The sequence below is a fragment of the Panicum hallii genome, chromosome 7, assembly GCF_002211085.1.
Source record: "Panicum hallii strain FIL2 chromosome 7, PHallii_v3.1, whole genome shotgun sequence".
Classification (NCBI taxonomy): Eukaryota; Viridiplantae; Streptophyta; class Magnoliopsida; order Poales; family Poaceae; genus Panicum; species Panicum hallii.
The window spans coordinates 41545603-41559637 of record NC_038048.1 but is presented as its reverse complement, the minus strand read 5'-3'; the positions used below and the strand labels follow the sequence as shown (position 1 = coordinate 41559637).

The following is a 14035-nucleotide window of genomic DNA, read 5'->3' as shown; positions in this document are numbered from 1 at the left end:
TCAGAAGCTCGTTTCTTGATTGTTCACTTGAATTCCAGAGAGCATGAGAGCTAGGCAGGAACAGCAGTCATATATGCAGCATAGTGTAAATATGGCCAAAAGACAAAAGCTCTCCAAATGATTGTGTTTGGCAATAGAACTCTGTTACTAGTTACAGGAATTGAAAAAAAAAAATACAAGCAACATTCAGCATAAACGGTTCATGAAAACAGTGGCAACAGAAGCCAGTGACAAATAACCATCAAGAATGCAACCATAGCCGATCATGTAATCTCTCTTCTCCTGTGCCAAGCATCTCATCGACCCTTTCTCCATCTCGATAGAAATGGAAGGTTGGGGTGTAGCGTATGCTTTGTGTTGTTTCAGGGCACTCATCAATATCCGCATAGATGAATTTAAGATTCTTGAATTCATTGCTGAACTTGCAGAAGGATGGAAGAATCTGACTGCAAACGCGACACCTACATACAAGGCAGAAATCAGTTTAGTTAGTCATACAGAGCCAAGGCAACCAAGCAAATGGTATATACAGTTACTGGTATAAACTTAATTAGCTTTGTAAGTTTGTGTTAACACAGGAGCCAAATAGTTAAAACAATTCTTAGACTTGGTAGATAGCATTCAGGATCGCAGAATTCCTCCTACAATCCGCATAGAAGTTGTTATATACTATATACATCCTCAAATTACAACACCAAGTAACTTCAATGCGCGAAGATTGACAAGAAACCAGTGAAAGGTGTGGTGTCTCCTACAATCAAATCACATGGGCATAGTACTACATTTATAACACTATCAACTTTGAGAAAAAAGAAGAATGATAATAACAAATGCCAAGTGGTATGCGTCTACAATGTATGCATCTTCAATTCCTGAGTTAAGTCCTATGGGGGAAAAAGCCATAGCAAGAGCAGAAACATACCATGAGGCACCATAGTTGATCACAGCCTGCAAAAGAAAATGCCAAAGAGATTTAATCAAAATTAACTACTTAAGAATAAAATTCCATGGACTAACTGATAGTTCATCTGTGTTCTAAGAACACTGCACACGCTGTTTTCCCTTTCACTCTTATTCCCTTGTCGATTAGAAGGGAATTTTACAATAAAATGGATCTGGAGACCATTTGGTCCATTCGGTGATTCAGTCGTGATTGTAAAGGAGCAATTGTACTTACAGGGGACTTGGAGGATTTGAGCGAATCGAGCATCTGCCTCAGCTGTTGGTCGTTGCCAGCACTGTGAAGGTTGCCGTGGGAACCGCCTTGTAGCGGCAGGCCCATTCCTTCCAGTCCTGTCCTCTTGGCATCCTGCTTCCCGTTCGCTGCCTCCGCCATATTCCGGCTCACCGTTGCTTATTCCTCCTGAAACCCTGCAACCCAAGGCAAGATGAAGATGGATTTATCTTTAGATTCAGAGGAAAGAAGACAGGAACTGACCTAGACAGACACAAGCAGAGATAAGAGGGCAGAGAAGGGGAACTGCAGCCAGAGAACGGAGCCGGGCATGTGGTGGACCAGGATTTTAACCCAGCGCATGCCTAGCCTACTCTCCAATATGCAATTCAATGTAATCCAACAAACAATTCGGTAACACAGCTAGAAATTTACGAAGCAAGTTGGTATAAAATATAAAATAAATAATAGTACTATAATATATGTAAAAGGTCTAATAATACCTTAAATTTAACAAATAAGTTTGAAAAGGCAATGCGATGTCTTAAATCTTAATGCATCAACTTTCTGATAACAGTAGAAAAATGGCATATTAAACCCTCATTTCTAGTAGCTAAGCTATAAATATCAATCGGAGCTACTATGGGACAGCAAACGCATGACAACAGAACAAACTGTAGAAGCAACTATACACCGACCCGATAACACTAACTAATACATGCAATTATGCAAACACTAAAGTATCATTTCTTCGACACAGAATAGTGTCGATCCGAATAAAGTCCAAACAAGAGCACAACGTACCAATGAACTGATGAGGCTAAATCGTACTACAGGCACCAAATTAAGGGAATCAAATGAAGCAAACAGAAATTGTAACCCGGAAGGAGTACGAGTGTGGCAGTAGTACCAGCGGTAGCCGCGTGGGGCGTCGGGTGGTGCAGGCGCACAGAGTCGGGCTGGGCATTCGGGAGGAACGGTTCCTACAGAACTTCGGTTCCTAGATAATAGGTACCGATCGGTTGTTTTTAGAGGCAGGAACCGGGCAACTTCGGTTTCGGGTAGTTCGGTTCGGTTCCGGTACTTACCGAAGGAACCGAAGCAGCCGAGCAGGGGGCGGCGGCGCGGGGGGGGGGGGGGGTGATGGGGCGGCGCCGCGGCGGCGCGCGGGGGGGACTGGGGGAGGCGGGAGGGGGCGGCGCCGCGGGCCGCGGGGGGCCGGGGAGGAGCAGCCGAGCAGGGGCGGCGGCGCGCAGGGCCGCAGGGTGCAGCGCCGGCGCGCGGGCCGCGGGGAGGAGCAGCCGAGCAGGGGCGGCGCCGCCGCGGGGGGGACTGGGGCTGGGGGAGGCGGCGCGCGGGGGGGAAGGGAGAGGGGGCGGCGCGCGGACCACGGGGAGGAGCAGCCGAGCAGGGGCGGCGCCGCGGCGGCGCGCGGGGGGGACTGGGGCTGGGGGAGGCGGCGCCGGGGGGGGGGGGGGAGGGAGAGGGGGCGGCGCGCGGGCCGCGGGGAGGAGCAGCCGAGCAGGGGCGGCGCCGCCGCGGGAGGGACTGGGGCTGGGGGAGGCGGCGCGGGGGAGGGGGGGGGAGGGAGAGGGCCAGAGGGGGCGGCGCGCTGGCGCGGGGGGGGGGGTGGAGGGAGAGGGGGCGGCGCGCGGGCCGCGGGGAGGAGCAGCCGAGCAGGGGCGGCGCCGCCGCGGGGGGGACTGGGGCTGGGGAGGAGCAGCCGAGCAGAGGCGGCGCGGGGGGGGGGGGGGGGTGGGCGTGGGAGGGGTCGGCGCGTCGGGCCGCGGGGAGGAGCAGGGCCCTTTTACTTGGGCCGAACTTACATTGGGACATTGGGTCTAATGTGCTGAATTTCGGTTTTTCGGGAGAACCGAGTCCAAATACCGAATATCCTGAGCAACTTGGGTTCTTTAGATCATGGAAGCGAACAGGAACTTCGGTTCCGGTTCTTTCGGTATCGATTCTCGGTAATTTCGGATCGGTTCTTGGTTCTCGGGTTTTTTTGCCCAGCCCGAGCACAGAGGGGACGCCGTAGGACGGGACCACGCTCGTCCGAGGGGCGGCGGCGGCCGGTCGCCATCCGGAACAACGCCGGCGCTCGGGGCTGGGGCTGCGGGGGTGTGGGCGGTGGCGGCTTCGCGCAGCCTGGAGAATAGATGGCGTGTGTAGAGAGGTACGTAACAGGCTAACGGCGTCGGGCGTGGCTGATGGCGCGCGGAGAAGGTAGAAGGAAGATGAGTCTGGGCCTTTTCTTGGGCCGGACTAGTAAAATATTCCACGAAATCCAGTGTAGTTATGGGCCTATCTGGAATATCCTCCGGGCCTACGCGGGCAGTCAAGCAGCCAAGCAGGGTCTTCTAGACTCGTTTTCTCTTTCTCGACCCTTCCCCTGCTACAGTTGAGAGAAGGCGACAGGGAATGATTGGCTCCTGCCGCCGATCTGCTTCGATCCCCATCCTCGCCGGCGCCTATTTTGGCTCCAGCGAATATAGGGAAGGAGGAGAGAGGCAGCCGGTCTACATAGTTTACCCATCGGTGTCGATGCCGATTGGAGGATTTCTGTTCTTCGATTTCATCGATGGAGGATGCGTCGTCTCCGGGTTGAGATCGAAGAAGTCTTTCCGAACCAGACTTCATCCATGGCGCCGGTATTTTATCCCTCCAAGAATTCTCTGGTGGCCCTAGAGCTGTTCTTGTGAGGTATGTTTTCCTCCTTTCCGCTATATTTGGGTTGGATTGGAGTTTCCAGTCCTCGTCTTGGGGTCTTCATCTTCCGTCGGCTGGGATTGTTCATGGAGGCGATTGGCGTCTGATCCCGGTCTGCGTGATGATGATGCGGTCAAGAACGGGCTATTTGCCGGTGCGTTCAACGTTTCATGGTACGGTTTGTTCATGGATGTGCTATATGTGTTTCATTTTTTCTTTTTATTAATATAGGAAAATTCCATCCTCGAACATTCACAAGCTAACGTCGGGTACTTTAACTCTAAGTACTCAAAATAGGGATTTCAAAAAACTAAGCTATAAAATAAAGAAAAATTAGAAAGCTAACCTTTAATCTTTTTCTTCGTTCCCGTTTCAAACTTGTATCGCCTTTACTCGTTATCAATCCATCATATCTTTCTCGTCTGTTTATAAATTTGATCTCTTGTCTATTTAGAAATTTGATGTTCGGATCCTAGGCTTCCGATGAAGCATGGGACAGATCGACTTCTGGTGAACGATGAGGAGATCAAGGACAGATGGTGAGAATACTTCGACAAGTTGTTTAATGGGGAAAATGAGGGTCCTACCTTCGAGTTGGACGACTCATTTGATGATATCAATAGACGTTTTGTGAGGAAGATTCAGGAGGCAGAGATCGGAGAGGCTTTGAAGAGGATGAAGGGAGGTAAAGCGATGGGTCCTGATGGCATCCCCATTGAGGTGTGGAGATACCTGGGCGAGAGGGCGATAGTATGGTTAACTAAGCTTTTTAACCTAATTTTCCGATCAAACAAGATGCCGAAAGAATGAAGGAGAAGTATATTAGTACCGATCTTTAAGAATAAGGGAGATGTTCAAAGTTGTACTAACTACCGAGGGATTAAGCTGATGTAGGATCAAGGACACCGGCTAGAGGGGGGTGAATAGACGGTTTTAACTAAAAATAAATCACTTAGGGAAAATTTAATTAGTACAACAAGAGATTTAAATTTCTAGACTAAGTCGAGCTAAGTTGGGTTTGCAACCTAGGGTGATCAATGAAAGCATCTAGGCCCCTAATTCGAGTTTTGGTAATTAATGACAACGATTTGTGGATTAACAATTCTCTTTGAGATAATGAGTGAAGGTTGATCCATGGATGAATGAGAGTCAATTGTGAACGTGTGGACTCTTGGAGACAATGAGTAAAGCTTGGGCTCAAGGCAAAGGTATAAAATAGGGACTTTTAAATTTTACCGGTCACAAGGTGTTTAGTGGATGAGAAGTGACCGGATTTGTTGGATAGATAGCCGTACTATCAAGAGGGGTCAAGTACTCGTGCTTGACGGGTCCCTAGTGCCATTTTGCTCAAAATGTCTAAGTGCATGCATAAGGGCTAACTACGTTTTGTCGGATTTTGAAAAAGAATAAGTTTGAGTGCTGTCTGCTCAAAAGCGGACGGTCCGCACCATGGGAGCGGACGGTCCGCTACCGTTACTGATGGATAGTGGGAGTGTCTTGTGGCCGGCGGACGGTCCGGCCACCGGGGGCGGACGGTCCGGCCACCTTGGGCGGACGGTCCGCCACTCTAACTCTCTTGGTTTCAGAAGAGGGTGTTCTCTGGTCTGTCTTGTGGCCTGGTCCGCGGACGGTCCGCCTCTGGGGGGCGGACGGTCCTCTGGACTCGCGATATGTTGAACCAGAAACCTTGCAGTCTCTGTCTGTTTTTCTAGAATGAACCGCGGACGGTCCGCTCCTTGCGCGCGGACGGTCCGCTAGCTGATTTAAGGATTGTTCCAGAGACTGTCATGTCTCTGGAGTGGTGGAACTCCTAACCGCGGACGGTCCGCTGGTTTTACGGCGGACGGTCCGCTAGGGCTGTAACGGCTAGTTCTGACACGCATTTAATGCATGTTGACTCTCTGGTTTATAACGGCGGACGGTCCGGTTTTTGAAACCGGACGGTCTGCGATCACGCAGAAAAGACTGTAACGGCTAGTTTTTGATGGGATGTCTATATATACCCAATGCCCGGCCTTTGGGTCCCTCTCTTGGCCATTTGGACTGCATTCTTGACTCTCTTGAGCTAAGACATCCCTCTCTCTCACACACTTGCTAAGGATTTGCATTTTTGAGAGTGAGAGTGCTTCCTAGTGCATTGCATTTAGAGTTTGAGCTTTGTGGCACTAGGGAATCTTCAAGCAAGGATCATTGGCTTGTTACTCTTGGGAGTTGCCGCTCCCTAGACGGCTTGGAGAAGGTGATTTCGTGGAGCTTCTTGAAGGAGATTGTTGAGAAGCCCCGATTTCGGTTGTGAGAGGTTTTGTGCTCACCTTGCCGGAGTGGTGAAGAGCAACTCTAGTGAAATCGAGATGTGGAGCGGTTTCTTGTTTCTAGCCGGCTCAAGATCAAGAGGTTCTTGATAGAGGAGCGGTTAATTCTTGGAATCCACCTCAACGTGGAATAGGGGTGACCGGCAAGTCATCGACACCACGGGATAAATTTGTGTGTCAAGCTTGGTTATCTCTCTTGCTCATTTTTATCTTTGTTTTACTTTGAGCAATTTAATTTATTAGAGCTTGAATTGTATCTTGTCACCCTAGGTTGCAAACCATTTAGAGATAGTAGTAGCATGACATAGGACTCTCTTGTGTTACTATTTAAATTTTCTCTAGTGTTGTGAGTTTTAGTTTTAAACCGCCTATTCACCCCCCCTCTAGTCGGTGTTCTTGATCCTACAATCAAGCAAAGCTAGAATCTAAGAATGTAAATTTGCACAAGAGTAGATGCGATAAAGAATTGCAAGGTAAGAACCAATTCTCAAGACACAAGAATTTATCACGTGGTGTCGATGACTTGCCGGTCACCCCTAATCCACGTTGAGGTAGATTCAATGAACTCGATTGCTCCTCTACCAAGTCTTCACTTAGTCCTTGAGCCAATCGATCAAAGAACCTCTCCAAACCTCGATTCCACTAGGATGCTCTTCACCGCTCCGGCGAGGTGAGCTCAACCTCTCACAAATTTGGCCACGGCACCATTACAATCTCCTTTTTAAGTGCTCGGTGGCTCACACGATCTCCAAGCCGTCTAGGAGGCAGCAACTTTCAAGAGTAACAAGCCAACGATGCTTGCTTGGAATCCCACTAGTGCCTCAATGATCAACCTCTTTGATGCAATGCACTAAACACTCTCTAACTCACAAGAATACAATCACTAAGCAATGGTGAGTGAGAGATGAGTGAATGAGAGCTCAAGGATGTTCTAGTGTCTTTCTCAAGTGTCAAGAGAGCTCTCATGCAGTCAAGGGGTGAGTATATATGGCCTACCAACACAAACTAGCCGTTTGGAGGAGTTGGTGGACTTTCTGCGATATTGGCGGACAGTCTGCTAGCTACTGGCGGACAGTCCGCCTGCTCCCCTAAGGTCAAGTGTTGCAAAAACGGCGTGGTCAGAACTAGCCGTTACAGCCTAACCGGACAGTCCGCCATACATGACCGGACAGTCCGGTTCGATGAAACTTTTTGTCTTAGAAGCTGGAGATAAACCGGACTATCCGATGTAATAAACCGGACTGTCCGGTCTAACTAACAGGACTGTCCGGTTCAGGCGTGAATTGTAGGAAACCTCGTTATATGTGCATCTTTTCTCTCATGTGTCATGTTTCTCAAGGTATGCAATGCAAAGACTCGATCATAAGGCACTTAGCAAACTTCCGAGCAAACGAATATCGGCCCCTCTTAATAGTACGGCTATATAGCCTAAAATCTGGTCGAGTTCTTATCTACTCTTCTTTGGACCGGCAAAAATAAAATCTCTATATTATACCTTTGCCTTGAGCTGTCCATTTTGAGTCTCTTCTTAGATTGTTGCGCCATATGCTCCTTTTCAACTATTTATTTGTGGACCATCCTACTCTCATAAAACTCAATAAAACAGTTAGTCCACTTATAGTTGTCATTAACTACCAAAACACAATTTAGGGGCCTAGATGCTTTCAGCTGATGAGCCATACGATGAAGCTTTGGGAGAGGGTTATCCAGTATCGCCTAAGAAGATTGACAAGGGTGACCCAAAATCAGTTTGGGTTCATGCCTGGGAGGTTGACCATGGAGGCGATTTTCTTAGTACGATAGTTGATGGGGAGATATAGAGAGGGGAAGAAGGACTTACACATGGTCTTTATTGACCTAGAGAAGACGTATGACAAAGTACCGAGAGACGTCATATGGTGGGCCTTGGAAAAACACAAAGTCCCAACTAAGTATATTACCCTCATCAAGGATATGTACAAGGATGCAATGACTTGTGTTCGAACATGTGATGGCGATACCAGTGATTTTTCAATTAAAATAGGACTACATCAGGTGTCAGCATTAAGCCCTTATCTATTTGCTTTGGTGATGAATGAGGTCACAAGGGACATACAGAATAATATCCCTTGGTATATGCTCTTTACTGATGATGTGGTGCTAGTTGACGTGAGTAGGGCAGGGGTTAATATGAAGTTAGAGCTGTGGAGACACACGTTTGAGTCGAGGGGGTTCAGACTGAGTAGGACCAAGACCGAGTATATGATGTGCGACTTTAGCCCGACTAGGCATGAGGATGGGGACATTAGCCTCGAAGGTCAAGTGGTGGCCAAGAAAGATACTTTTCGGTATTTAGAATCAATGCTTCAGAAAGATGGAGACATTGATGAAGATGTTAGGCATAGAATTTCAGCCGGTTGGTTGAAGTGGTGGCAGGCTTCTGACGTCCTCTGTGACAAGAAGGTGCCACAGAGACTAAAAGGTAAGTTCTATAGGACGGCGATTCGCCCGGCGATGCTATACGGTGCTGAATGTTGGCCTACAAAAAGACGACATGTCCAGCAACTGAATATAGCAGAGATGCATATACTGCGTTGGTTCTGCGGGCAAATAAGAAGGGATAGAGTCCGCAACGAAGAGATTCGAGATAGGGTCGGCGTGGCACCTATTGAGGAGAAGTTGATTCAACATCGGTTTAGATGGTTTGGGCATGTACAACGGAGGCCTCCCAAGGCGCCGGTACGTAGTGGAGTTTTAAAGCGGGGCGATAATGTAAAGAGAGGTAGAGGTAGATCTGGACTAACTTGGGACGAGACGGTTAAGAGAGACCTTAAGGAGTGGAATATCGTAAGGAATTAGCTATGGATAGGAGCACTTGGAGATTAGCAATTAACGTACCTGAACCATGATCTTTGTTACTTTTTGTTTAACCCCTAACTCTTCCTTTGGCTTGTGTCCTTTTTATATTTCTTATTCTTGATCTCTAGCCTACCCCAACTTGCTTGGGACAAAAGGCTAAGTTGTTGTTGTTGTTGATGATGTTCGGATCCTAGGCTGCTTGCTAAATCTTTTCACGCCAATCTGTATCTTGCGCATGGGTGTTAAGAGATAGACATCGCCTTCAGGAAAGGAGTGGCACCACGAGGTGCTACCGATATTAATGTCACTAAGGTGTTACCAATATTAATGTCAGCATAATGCCGGATAAGGATCCCTTCAAACGGTTTCCTATAGTTACCCGACGACACCTAGGACCAGTAGATAGCGCATTGGCAAAGCCTCCAAGAAGGGAACCGGTGCAAGAAGCATCGCCATTGCCGGTCGGCTTGAAGCCGGGTTAGGATTTCTCCTTGCGTTCTCCAGAGCCACCTCCGTACGTCTGCGCCCACCAGGAGTGCCGGCCGGCGGTTCGTCTCCGAAGCCCGGTCCCCACTAGCCAAAGATGCCATAACCGCCCTCCATCTCGCTGTCGCGCTAACTCTTGGGCAAGGCCGGATCCGGCCTCCAGCCCTGGATCCGCCCCCTCCCCCTCCTAGGGGTCAGGGATGCAAGCAGGCACGCCGCGGCCGCGGCCGCGGCCGCGGCCGCGGCCGCGTGGCCACCCTAGTGAGGTAGCGAGGGAGGAGGAGGCGGCGGCGGCTAACTGACGCAGGGAGGGGAGGGCCGCATCCAGTACGGTCGTCGCACGAAGCCGCACGGATCAAGGCCTGGGTGTCTCAGCGGCGATGCTCCCTTCCAGCTTCAGTCAAGAGAACTCACCGCCGGCAAGGAGACTGCTATCAGAACTGCCGCCTTCACCAAGATCTATCGGGTTGGGGGCGAGAGGAAAAGAAGGAAGGAGGAGAGTGCCCCGCCGCCACCATCCTCGCCACCGCATAGACTTCTAGCAACCGGCTCTTGTGGCTGCGCGGTGGGGGAGATGGAGGGGGCTCGGGCGGCGGCGGCGGCTAGGGTTCCGCCCGTGCCGTCCAAGAAAGGCGCTGCGGGGCCGTCCGTCCTCAACAATGATGTATGTTTCGTTTTTTCTACGTTATCAATTTGTATGTGTTTGGATCCAAACTTTTCTTCCGTTTTTCCCCTTCAATCCAAACGCGCCCTTATACGTGTTTCGTTGTTCTACATTACCAATTTATTGCTCTTCTTTTATCAGCATCACAAAAAAAACAACTCTTCTTTTAGAGGAGAAAATAAAAGGTTCACGTCATTCTGCACCATCCAATGTTACGTGCTACTCTTATAGGAGTACTATTGGCTACGTCAAAGATATTAACTATAGACACATTGCTAATTCTTTTGACTTTTGGTTTAGATGCTACCGATTCAGTGGCTGTGAAAACAGATCAGAGCAATATATCAGATAAATTTCGACGAAGTGTACGGTAAAAAGTCAATCAAATGTCTGACGTTAGACCGGTACCTTCGGTTTTGTAAAGTGGACTGTAACCCACAGCTCGGTGACGCACAGGTTTTCTTCTGTACTCGCTCCCGGTCGAGACAGGGGCACGTGAAAGAAGTAATCGTCTTGCCGCAACTGTAGCCCGCCCCCGTGGACTTGTTGGATCGCGGAAGCCGCGAACGGAGCTCTAGTGACAGATTCCACGCGACGGCCGAGGACGTACAGGCAGGACAGAGCATAACTGAGATCCATTCCAAGCAAGGTTTGGTGCTCGGAAAGACCCAAGTCACCCAACAAACAACGGCCCTGCCCTTTTTAATCCGCACCTGCAGACCGGTCGTCTCCGAGCTAACCGTGCTACTGCCCCTGCGCTCGGCGGGCAAGGTTGGGTGACCCAACCCAACACCTCCACAGTCCAAACCCGTGGTGAGCCATGGCGGTGGCGCGACACCCCTTGTTTCGCTGACGCTCCCGTCCCCGGCACGGCACGGCAGCGCCGCTCCACCCGCCGCTTCGTCAAACCCACCTCCACCCGATCTGACTGAGCGCATCCGGAAAAACAGTTGGCCTGCTTTCACTCCCCCCGCGGGCGTCCGCCACCCTTCTCTACCTGCCGCTTGACATCTCTGTCCGCCGCGGGGTCGATACGGCGACCCGCTGACGCCGGCGTCACCCCTGGCACGTCTCGTCCCCTTCCGCGGCCTCGCCGGTCGCCCGCCGCGCGTACGCACGCCTTCACCAAATTAGCAGGGCTCGTCGCATCGCATTGCATCCTCCCCGGTGTCGCACGTTCCCGATGGCTTTTGGGCTCGTGACATCGCACGGTTCGGGCAAAGACGGACAGGGTCCGCGGCGCCGTCTTGGACGCATTTGGTAGGAACAGGCGAGTAGCGTGCCGACGAGCGACGACCGGCTCGGCGATGGCGTCCCCGGTCCTGCTACGGGGTTCGCGCTGGTATTCAATGGCGCCCGTCGCGGGCATTGAAGGGGCTCCCCCACAAGTTGGTGGGTGCGGGGGTGCTCCAGCTGCCCGCCGGCCGCACGCGGCGCGCTTGCGTTGGGTTCGCCGCGGGTCCGCTCGACCAACCAACGCCCCCTGACGGCAATTTATGGGGGTTTTCCGGTGATCCGGTCGCCATCGCCACCCCGACCCGACCCGACTCGACCCCTGCAGCCAGCCAGCCAGCCGCAGCGCAAGCCGAGCCTTTCCCTTCCTACACGTACGCTCCTGGCACGCAGCGTCCACCTCCGGGCCACTCCGGCGCACGGGGCGGGATCCACCACCGTCCGCGGGCTCTGACAAGGGGCGCTAGCTGGCTGGCGTTTTCAATTCGAGCGGGGGCGGCCACGTATTCATTGCCCGCCCGCCGGCTTGAATCGCTGCCCGTTCCGGTGCCGCGACCTGCGACGGCTATATAGCCTCGCGCCCCCCCGCACGACGTCGCAGGCCCTGCACTCCCACTCGCTGCGCTCCATGTGACCTCACTTACTTCGCCTGTCAGACCAGCAGCCGCTCAGCTCAGCTTAGCGCTTGCCAGCCGGATCGGAGATGGAGGCGGGGTGGTGGGCGGCGGCGGCGGCGGCGGCCGTGGCCGTGTACATGGCGTGGTTCTGGCGGATGTCGCGCGGGCTCAGCGGGCCGCGGGTGTGGCCGCTGGTCGGCAGCCTCCCGGGGCTGGTGCGGCACGCGGAGAACATGCACGAGTGGATCGCCGCAAACCTGCGCCGGGCCGGGGGCACGTACCAGACCTGCATCTTCGCTGTGCCCGGGGTGGCGCGCGGGGGCGGGCTGGTCACCGTCACCTGCGACCCCCGGAACCTGGAGCACGTCCTCAAGGCGCGCTTCGACAACTACCCCAAGGGCCCCTTCTGGCACGCCGTGTTCCGGGACCTGCTGGGGGACGGCATCTTCAACTCCGACGGGGAGACCTGGGTGGCGCAGCGCAAGACGGCCGCGCTCGAGTTCACCACGCGGACGCTGCGCACCGCCATGTCGCGATGGGTGTCGCGCTCCATCCACGGCCGGCTCCTGCCCATCCTGGGCGACGCCGCCGCCGACGGCGCGGCCGTCGACCTCCAGGACCTCCTGCTCCGCCTCACCTTCGACAACATCTGCGGCCTCGCGTTCGGCAAGGACCCCGAGACGCTCGCCAGGGGCCTGCCGGAGAACGACTTCGCGTCGGCCTTCGACCGCGCCACGGAGGCCACGCTCAACCGCTTCATCTTCCCCGAGTGCGTGTGGCGGTGCAAGAAGTGGCTGGGCCTCGGCATGGAGACCACTCTGGCGCGCAGCGTCCACCACGTCGACCGCTACCTCTCCGCCGTCATCAAGGCGCGCAAGCTCGAGCTCACCGCCGGCAGGAAGGGGGACGACGCGTCGGCCACGCCGCACGACGACCTCCTCTCGCGCTTCATGCGCAAGGGGACCTACTCCGACGAGTCGCTGCAGCACGTGGCGCTCAACTTCATCCTCGCCGGCCGCGACACCTCCTCGGTGGCGCTCTCCTGGTTCTTCTGGCTCGTCTCCACGCACCCCGCCGTGGAGCGCAAGGTCGTGCGCGAGCTCTGCGCCGTCCTGGCCGCGTCCCGCGGCGTCGACGACTCGTCATTGTGGCTCGCCGCGCCCTTGGACTTCGAGGAGCTCGACCGCCTCGTCTACCTCAAGGCCGCGCTCTCGGAGACGCTCCGCCTGTACCCGTCCGTGCCCGAGGACTCCAAGCACGTCGTCGCCGACGACGTCCTCCCGGACGGCACGTTCGTGCCGGCCGGTTCGTCGGTCACCTACTCCATCTACTCCGCGGGGCGCATGAAGACGGTGTGGGGCGAGGACTGCCTCGAGTTCCGCCCCGAGCGCTGGCTGTCGGCCGACGGCACCCGGTTCGAGCCGCACGACTCCTACAGGTTCGTGGCCTTCAACGCCGGCCCGCGGATATGCCTGGGCAAGGACCTCGCGTACCTGCAGATGAAGAACATCGCCGGGAGCGTGCTCCTCCGCCACCGCCTCGCCGTCGCGCCGGGCCACCGCGTGGAGCAGAAGATGTCGCTCACCCTCTTCATGAAGCACGGGCTCCGGATGGAGGTGCGCCCGCGCGACCTCGGCCCCTTCGTCGACGAGCTCCGCGGCGCCGGGGCGGAGTACGACGCGGCGGCCAGGGCCACCGCGGCCTGCGCGTAGAAAGATCGATCGACGGATCGGATCACCCCGCCGGCGACTGCATGCGCCGATGATCGTGCCCGCGGGCTGAGAAGGAAGGAACAGGTGGGAAGAAAAAAAAAGGCAAATCAAAAGCTATGTAGATAGACAGTAAGTAATTAAATGGGTTGGTGAGCTATATTACTCCATTTGGAACAAAAATGCTTGTGTAAAAAGTCCATATCATTTGATTTGGATTTGAAGAACAAAAAACAAAAGAGGAAGCCAGGAGAGCAATAATCTCTGATGTAATCTGACGCGGCGGCGGAGAG

The 14035-nt window shown here is 53.5% G+C and overlaps 2 protein-coding genes across 3 annotated transcripts; one reads left to right on the top strand and one right to left on the bottom strand.

The window, feature by feature from the left end:
- Nucleotides 1-72: 72 nt before the first annotated feature.
- LOC112899194 (thioredoxin-like 3-3) lies at nt 73-2299 on the bottom strand. 2 transcript variants are annotated; one of them, XM_025967568.1, is made up of 4 exons: nt 2068-2299; nt 1178-1372; nt 923-948; nt 73-461 (listed from the first exon to the last, which is right to left on the bottom strand). In XM_025967568.1, the coding sequence occupies exons 2-4, from the start codon at nt 1334-1336 to the stop codon at nt 242-244; spliced, it is 405 nt and encodes a 134-aa protein (XP_025823353.1). In that variant the 5' UTR covers nt 1337-1372; nt 2068-2299; the 3' UTR covers nt 73-241. The 2 variants fall into 2 exon arrangements, with proteins under 2 accessions (XP_025823353.1, XP_025823352.1); XM_025967567.1 differs by having other exon boundaries at nt 1178-1371; nt 2085-2299.
- A 9732-nt stretch (nt 2300-12031) lies between these two features.
- Nucleotides 12032-14015, top strand: LOC112900288 (cytochrome P450 86A2-like). Its single transcript, XM_025969097.1, has one exon. It carries the CDS (start codon nt 12120-12122, stop codon nt 13743-13745), a length of 1626 nt encoding a protein of 541 aa, XP_025824882.1. The 5' UTR covers nt 12032-12119; the 3' UTR covers nt 13746-14015.
- The last annotated feature ends 20 nt before the right edge of the window (nt 14016-14035 follow it).

Coding starts and splice junctions, on each gene's coding strand:
- LOC112899194 (XM_025967568.1), bottom strand. CDS start 1,336: ATGGCGGAGGCAGCGAACGGGAAGCAGGATGCCAAGAGGACAGGACTG. Junction 949..1,177: donor TCAAATCCTCCAAGTCCCCT/GTAAGTACAATT, acceptor TTTCTTTTGCAG/GCTGTGATCAACTATGGTGC. Junction 462..922: donor ATCAACTATGGTGCCTCATG/GTATGTTTCTGC, acceptor CCTTGTATGTAG/GTGTCGCGTTTGCAGTCAGA.
- LOC112900288 (XM_025969097.1), top strand. CDS start 12,120: ATGGAGGCGGGGTGGTGGGCGGCGGCGGCGGCGGCGGCCGTGGCCGTG.